This window comes from Stenella coeruleoalba (assembly GCF_951394435.1).
Source record: "Stenella coeruleoalba genome assembly, chromosome: 8".
Classification (NCBI taxonomy): Eukaryota; Metazoa; Chordata; class Mammalia; order Artiodactyla; family Delphinidae; genus Stenella; species Stenella coeruleoalba.
The window spans coordinates 69,189,830-69,198,283 of NC_137154.1; the positions used below are offsets into that span (position 1 = coordinate 69,189,830).

Below are 8,454 nucleotides of genomic sequence, written 5' to 3' on the forward strand. Positions count from 1 at the left end.
ATGGGCATGACCTCTAGAGAAGGAGCCAGGATTTCCTCTGCTGGGAGCAGGGGAGGGGATATGTATGTGTGAAAAGAATACACGTGTCTTCTTTCTGACATTAACCTCTCCTTCCCCTGAGCTCTTGATTCCACCTTTCCAGGCTCTTTCAGGATTTTGTCCTTTTTAATATTGTCAGTCTCTCTTTTTTCCACTGGCTCCTCCTCTGTGTACAACTCTGGTCAAATCTGCCTTGGCTGGAGAAACTTTCATTGGTTCTCCATGCGGGTCAGACGGCTCCACTAACCTACATTCACATCCCTCATTTCTGTAACCCGCTGCTCATTTCTTCATGTCCAGAGATCTGCGTTTGCCTCTACCTCTCCTTGGAAATTACACTATGCAAAACCACAAATGAGCTTCTAATCCCAAATCTCATGGCAGCTGTGGTGTGTCCTCCATCTCCTGGCCTCTTTGGAGCATTGACGTTGCTGGTGTTTCCTCCCTGAGACTCTACTTTCTCTGGCCCTGGTGGCAGCCTGTGATCTTGGTTCTCAATTCCTTTCTATCTTGGAATGATCCTTCTGTCCCTTTACTCTCTGAGTCCCCCTAGTTGTGGGCACAAGCCTGGATTAAGTCCTCTCTCCTTTCTCCACTCTCTCAGAACCCACGTATTCTCATGCCTTCCACAAATTCTTCTACATGCAGGGCCATCCAATCTTTCTCCCTGCACTTTTGCCCAAGAGCCAGTCTAGTGTTTTCAGTTGCTTGTTAGATAGTTCTACTTGCATCTCCTTCCGGGACCTCCGGTTCATCTAGAATTGGATTTGTCAGCTGTCCTCCAGACCAGCTCTTGCTTCTAATTTCCTTCTCTCTTTCTCTTAAGGATCCCCCGCAGCCTAGACAAGACACATTTTGACCTTAGTCTTCTATTGGGCCCCTTCATCCATCCAGTCACCATCCTGTCATTTTCTGCCTTAATGAGGCATTTCCCAAGTCCTCTGCTTATCCCTACTATTACCAACGGTGGCCAGTTTGGTTAAGCTGGAACTTAATCCATTCCCTATAGGGTTCCAGGTGAGACTTGATCAAGAGAAGAATGTGGTGGCCATGAGAATAAGATTCTTGGATTCTAGCTAGAGGGAGGGCAACTGACTGGCCCCAGATGCTGGACTCTCAAATCCGTCACCATGTAAGCACCCAAGTCACACTTCCCATGGGCCACTCTCAGACAATGACTGAGCATGGCAGGGATACTAAAGCAGGCTTGTACTGTGAGATGGAACATTCCTCTGATGGACTTTCCTCTGATTTTGTTTAAGGACTCCCCAGTGGCTTTGCCAAACTCTCTTAGAACTATACTGATCCACCCAACCTTCCTTTCTTCCCTCTCTCCTTCACCCAGGGCCAGACCTGCTTCATGGTCTGATGGTTCTTTCAGCCTCCCTCCTACCCTGGCTCTCTCTCCATTTTCCTTCACAGATGGTTCCCTTAAAAAGTCTCTTGCAGGGACTTCTCTGGTGGCACAGTGGTTAAGAATCTGTCAGCCAATACAAGGGGCACGGGTTCGATCCCTAGTCCAGGAAGATCCCACATGCCGCAGAGCAGCTAAGTCCATGTACCACAACTACTGAGCCTGCACTCTGGGGCCCGCGTACCACAACTGCTGAGCCCGCGTGCCACAACTACTGAAGCCTGCGCACCTAGAGCCTGTGCTCCGCAACAGGAGAAACCACTGCAATGAGAAGCCCGCGCACCGCAAGGAAGAGTAGCCCCCACTCGACGCAGCTAGAGAAAGCCCGCGTGCAACAACGAAGACCCAACACAGCCAGGAAAAAAAAAAAAAAAAGTCTCTTGCATTGTTAACCCCACTTTGGCTTCTACTTCCCAGAGGACCTAGAGTAATTCAAAGAATCTGAGCAAGTTTTGAAAGGTGAGGTGAATTAGCAGCCACTGCTCTCTGAAGGTCATAATGATGAGAAGTGAAGACAGACAGATGCAGAGGTGGTCTTTTGGAGGGGGGTTCTTTCTCATCTGGCTGTCTTGCTCTCATCTACTTCATGATTGGCTCTCTCTCCCAGCTGTTGGCCCTTATGACTAACAGTAGCCTGGGCTCACTACCAGACACATGGCTGGAAACCTACAGAAACAGTAGCTACACAGAGATGCAACTTCCCATAGAGATTTCTACCACCTCTCCTTTGTGGTCCCACCCTGGAGGCTACACATACCTATCCTCCAAACTGAAGCTCCAACTTTTCCACCTGTGCCAGTGCTTCAGGGAGACTAGTAAGTGGACTTTTCTCAAATGTTCCAACTCCCCCTTTCAGACGCTTACTTCCATGGCGTCTCTCATGATACTTAAGGTCTGTATCTATAACAAATCCTTATTCCATATACTCAGAGTGCATCTGCTTTCCTGATTGAACCCTGACTGATCCAGCAACCCACCGGTGCCTTTATCATCAAAACTCAAACCACAGCAATAATGGCCTAACTGCTTTCTCTCCCACCAACGCATCTTGACCATTGCTGCTATACATCTTTATCTTTACACTCCAAGGATGAAAGGTAGCTCTCCATTGCCTATAAAATAAAATCTGCGGCTTTCCTGGTGGCACAGTGGTTGAGAGTCCGCCTGCTGATGCAGGGGACGCGGGTTCGTGCTCCGGTCTGGGAAGATCCCACATGCCGCAGAGCGGCTGGGCCCGTGAGCCATGGCCGCTGAGCCTGTGCGTCCGGAGCCTGTGCTCCGCAACGGGAGAGGCCACAGCAGCGAGAAGCCCGCGTACCACAAAAAATAAATAAATAAAATCTGAAGCATCATCAGGATCCTCTCCACAAGCTAAGTTTCCAAGTTTATGTTCCTCATTCCCCCTGCATGAATTTTTCTCTTTTGCCAAATTGATCTACTCACTTCCCCTCAGTACTCCTTGTTTTTACTCATTCTACCTATTCTTGGCACCACGTCCCATCTTTCTGTTTTCCTGATCCATTTCTGATCCATTTATTCAAATCCAATACATCCTAGAGAAGCCAGTTCAAAGCCCCACTGCCTCTGTGAAGACTTAGCTGGTAAAGATTGCTATTTCTACTGAGCAACTTCCTAAAGTAATTAGGGCTGTCTCTTGACACTTCTCTTCTATCATATGTGCCAGAATGTTGATTTTGATAACCCTTTCTCCATTTGACACAAGATGAAATTCTAAGAAAGAATTTTTTTTTTTTTGCGGTACGCGGGCCCCCCACCGCTATGGCCTCTCCCGTTGCAGAGCACAGGTTCTGGACGCGCAGGCCCAGCGGCCCTGGCTCACGGGCCCAGCCGCTCTGCGGCATGCGGGATCCTGCCGGACCAGGACACGAACCCGCGTCCCCTGACTCGGCAGGCGGACTCTCAACCACCGCGCCACCAGGGAAGCCCAAGAATTTCATTTTTAATAGACCTCAGTCACCAGTAAAACAGAAATAAGTATCATATACTGTTGAAACGTACACTCAAATCAAATCAAATGTATTTCTTCAACGTCTTTATTACAGTATAATTGCTTTACAATGGTGTGTTAGTTTCTGCTTCATAACAAAGTGAATCAGCTCTACGTATACATATATCCCCATATCCCCTCCCTCTTGCATCTCCCTCCCTCCCACCCTCCCTATCCCACCCCCCCATCCCACCCCTCTAGGTGGACACAAAGCACCGAGCTGATCTCCCTGTGCGATGTGGCTGCTTCTAGTTATATATTTTTATTTATTTTTTATTTATTTTTTTATTTTTTTGCGGTACGCGGGCCTCCCACTGCTGTGGCCTCTCCCGCTGCGGAGCACAGGCTCCGGACGCGCAGGCTCAGAGGCCATGGCTCACGGGCCCAGCCGCTCCACGGCATGTGGGATTTTCCCAGACCGGGGCACGAACCCGTGTCCCCTGCATCGGCAGGCAGACTCTCAACCACTGCGCCACCAGGGAAGCCCTAGTTATATATTTTATGTTTGGTAGTGTATATATGTCCATGCCACTCTCTCACTTTGTCAGCTTACCCTCCCCCGCCCCACCCCCACAGTGTCCTGGTTCTGATGAACCTAGGGGCAGGACAGGAATAAAGATGCAGATGTAGAGAATGGACTAAAGTGTATTTCCATATGGAGTTTTTTAAACCCCTATCTTATAAAGTGAACTGGATTCCCCTTCCCCTCGTTCAGTGCTGAGGATGCAGCTAACACAGTCAGGGGGGTCCGCAGGGCCAGCGTGGTCCTGGTGTTGGGGCTATGGATGAAGAGGCATCCTGCCTGGTTAGGAGACTGCTTACAGAGGGAGGGATGGAGAAATAAGTGAATATATTGGTGATGGTGGGGGAGGGGAAGACTGGAATAAACCCATGGTGTTCGGTTAGAATTGGAAATATTGGTCTGAACTTATATATTTACAAATGTAGAAATAGGGGTGTGTGTGTGTGTGTGTGTGTGTGTGTGTGTGTGTGTGTGTGTGTGTTGCAGATTGGGTTCTCTGGAAGCAAACACTAAGATGAAGATTGGAGTATAGGATATTTACTAGGGATCAAAACATGTGGAAGGAAACAGCTTGGGCAGAAGAAGACGTTGAACTGTGATGCCGGCCCAGGGCAGTCTTGGTCACCTCCACTCTGGAGCACACATGGCCTGTCAGATTTTTTCTCACTGCACCAAAATGACCAATCTGTATCCCTTTCTTCAATCAGTCATTAGATGCGGGCTGGCTGCCCAGGAGAGGGGTGATACTGGGCAAGACATTTCTCCGCAACAAGTCCTTCCTTGTAGGCGGATCTGAGTGGTACATTTTCATGTCTACCACAATGCATATGTGTGTGTGTGTGCATGCATGTGGGTGTGTACATAGATTTCCTGGCTCTCTGAGAAGGCCTAGGAGCAATGAAATCCATTCTCTCAAAGGAACCAAGACTACTCAGAACATGGCTAATTCCACGGCTGATGCAGGGAAAGTATAAGATATACCTGGAACATTTTGTGCCATAAAGTAAGAAATTGATCCAAGAATGATGACAGTCTGTCAGAAGAACATAGGCACCGTCTTAAAAGGGCTCATCCTGGCCAAATCTGCAATATTTCAGTATCAAAATAAATAATGATAGTAACAAATTATAACTCATGGAATAAAATAGAGATCCATGAATCCACAAAATAAAAATAAAGAAATTGAGGGAAAGGGAAGGATCGACCTATTGTAGAATGACAACTGATAATTGTAAAGGGTTCATGGAACTGAACAATTTGGTGATTATAATAGGAACAATTGATCCAGCAAGATTCATCAATGGATGCTAAAACTAGTAGGTAAAATTTTCAGGAGGACATTTAAGTCTAGAAGTATCTCCCTATAAAATGCTTATTGATGACTTATTGTATAAGGTGTAAAATGCTTACAGTTTACCTTTACAGGAGAAATCTGGTTAGATACTGTTTTACCACATAATAACAGAATGGAACATCTCTTTTATCATCTCTAGTGATGGGACAAATCACCATCATGTGCCTCCTGGTATAATGCACTGAGAAGAATACAGCATCACTTCTGTGAGATTCCTGCCACAATGTGGATAAACTGAATCTAAACGTGAACAAGTATCAGACGAACTTCAAATGAAGGACATCCTAAAAAGTAACTGGCCTGTACTCTTTTAAAAAAATCATACCGTAGTCATGAAATACAAAAAGACAGAGGAAGTCAGCAGTGTATGGGAGCCAGCTGGTATTGGCTCAGACCCACTTTAGAAAATCAATTGCGTGCATCTCTTCCTAACACTGCTGCTCAATGACAGTGATATCAAGTCGGTAACTTGAAATTGGCTAGAATGGGAATATGTACCCCATAAAAATTGGCAACCACTACAAATTAGGGCTTCTTTTTTCTCCCAGTGAGCCAGTTTAGCAGCACAGCCTGGAACTGTTCCCGATTGAAGGGGACAAAGGAGTCATGACAAGTAATGCAACATGTGATCCTGGGTTTGATCCTGGGACAGAAAAGGACATGACGGGGATGACCACAGAAATCGACGTGGGCTCTGAGGACTAGATGGGAGTAGTGTATGAGTGTTCATTTCCTGATTTTGATGACTGTACTGTGGTCATGTAGGAGAATGTCCTTGTTTTTAGGACATGTACAGTGAACTATTAGAGAGTAATGAGGCATCATATCTGCAATTGATTCTCAAAGGTTCAAAAAAAACCCTGTATGTAAAAAAAAATACGGAAAGAGAGCAAAGGACAAGGCAAATGTGGTAAACTGTTAATACCACATTAGGGAATTTGGGATTAGGGAACAGGGTGGAGGCTATATAGTCGTTCTTTTACTATCTGGGCCACTTTTCTGTAAATTTGTAATTATTTCCCCCCAAAATATTAAAGAATTGTATTTTAATCAAATGCTTTTTTTTTTTTTTTTTCCGGTACGCGGGCCTCTCACTGCTGTGGCCTCTCCCGCTGCGGAGCACAGGCTCCGGACGCGCAGGCTCAGCGGCCATGGCTCACGGGCCCAGCCTCTCCCGCGGCATGTGGGATCTCCCCGCACCGGGGCACGAACCCGTGTCCCCTGCATCGGCAGGCAGACTCTCAACCACTGCGCCACCAGGGAAGCCCCTCAAATGCTTTTAAGTCAGGCTGTGGCTCCCCTCTTTTGCTGCTGGGTCTGATGGGAGTTCAGCCCCTTTCACATCCCCCAGAGTTGGAGAAATACTAAAGGAAAGATAGGAATGCATAAATCGCCGTTTGTGATCCCGTGTAACTAAACGCAATCTCTCCTGGGCTCTTACCCCCTTCTCCTGGGTCTGTGGAGAAGTGGAGAAGTTTCTTTTTCACTTCTCAGAAACTCAAGGATTCCTGGATACTGCAAGAATGTTACTTCACTGCTATTACAAACAATAAGGATGAGAACACAGTGAAAAGCAGAGCTTTTCCAGGGAAGTACTTTTCTGTTTGTTTTGTTGTGAGCAAAATAGGTAGCAAGACATAGGTAGTGTAATGTCTGAACCCACATTACTAGGAATTAAATGCTGGGGTTTTTTTTTAATGCTAAGAAGTCAATTAGTCTTTAAAAAAATTAAGCATTGAACCTCTAATAAATTAATCTTAAATAATTCAGTTTAAAAATAATGATCAGGGATCACTTGGAAAGCAATGGGGTTTGTTTTAAAATTACCTCTTTTTTGATACAGATGAGCTCATTTACAAAACAGAAACAGATTCACAGACTTAGAGAACAAATTTATGGTTACGGAGGGGAGGGTGGGGAGGGATAGTTAGGGAGTGTGGGATTGACATGTACACACTGCTGTATTTAAAACGGCTAACCAACAAGGACCTACTGTAGACCACAGGGAACTCTGCTCAATATTCTGTAACAACCTAAATGGGAAAAGAATTTGAAAAAGAATAGATACATGTATATGTATAACGGAATCACTTTGCCGTACACCTGAAACCAAAACAACATTGTTAATCAGCTATACTCTAATATAAAATAAAATGTTAAAAATAAAATAAAATTACCTCCTTTTTCCCCTCCTTCCTTCCTTCCTTCCTTCCGTCCTTCCTTCCTTCCCTCCTTCCACCCTTCCTTCCGTCCTTCCATCCCTCCACCCTTCCTTCCTTCCTTCCTTCCGTCCTTCCGTCCTTCCATCCATCCTTCTTCCCTTCCTTCTTTTGGTGGCAAATAAGCACTGTGTGTGTGTGTGTGTGTGTGTGTGTGTGTGTGTGTGTGTGTGTGTGTGTGTGTGACTTTCCCACGCAGACTCAGTGCTCCCCGATGGATTTCACCTTACACCTTTGTTACCCCCACAACACCTACCAGCAGTTCTAGACTTTCCCATGTGTGATTGGGCCACTTAATGAGACAATAGCGGTTACTGCCAATGCTGAAAAAGACAGCAGGTCCCTTGCGGATAGTTATCTGAATTGTCATCATACTTGATCTGAGAGTCAGGATGGAACCGAGTCCTGACAAAGAGCCCATGCTGCTCCAACGGAGGTAAAGGTCCTCTCCACCTCTCCTGCTGTCACAAAGCAATTTACAGCGGAAGGTAGGGAGGGAAGGGGCTGGCTCTGAACCCATTTAGCAGCATTTTTCTCTTGGGCTGTTCAGATTTGTCAAAAGCTCTCAACTTGCCATTTTCAAGGGCCCTGCTGTGCTTCTCTTTAGGGAAGGTTAATAATGCTAATCAGGACTTCCTGCGCCTGTTTACTTGTGGTCAGCTGAGTTCCATCTCTTCCTTAAACTCTAAAAGAAGAAAGTTCAGGGCTGGTTACATGAGTAAGTAACAGGGTCTGCTGCACTGTAAGTGCAGTGGTGAGAAAACCACCAGTCATCTAAGGGGACCGTGGAAGGCCTGTCGGACCTGGATGCATGCTCTCTGATTCTGTCAGTGCCTCTTCCCAGCTGTGGGCCTGGATATGAATAACCAGGTAGCCTCAGGCTTGAGCGTCAGGGGT

The 8,454-nt window shown here is 46.2% G+C and overlaps 1 protein-coding gene across 1 annotated transcript in view; it reads left to right on the plus strand.

The window, feature by feature from the left end:
- LOC307190412 (germ cell-less protein-like 1) overlaps positions 1-6,043 on the plus strand; it is a gene marked incomplete at its 3' end in the record, with an annotated part of 41,048 nt that extends 35,005 nt beyond the window's left edge. The window contains 1 exon segment of the mRNA XM_079929574.1: positions 5,931-6,043. Coding sequence (XP_079785700.1) covers positions 5,931-6,043 — 113 coding nt within the window.
- Between the last annotated feature and the right edge of the window lie 2,411 nt (positions 6,044-8,454).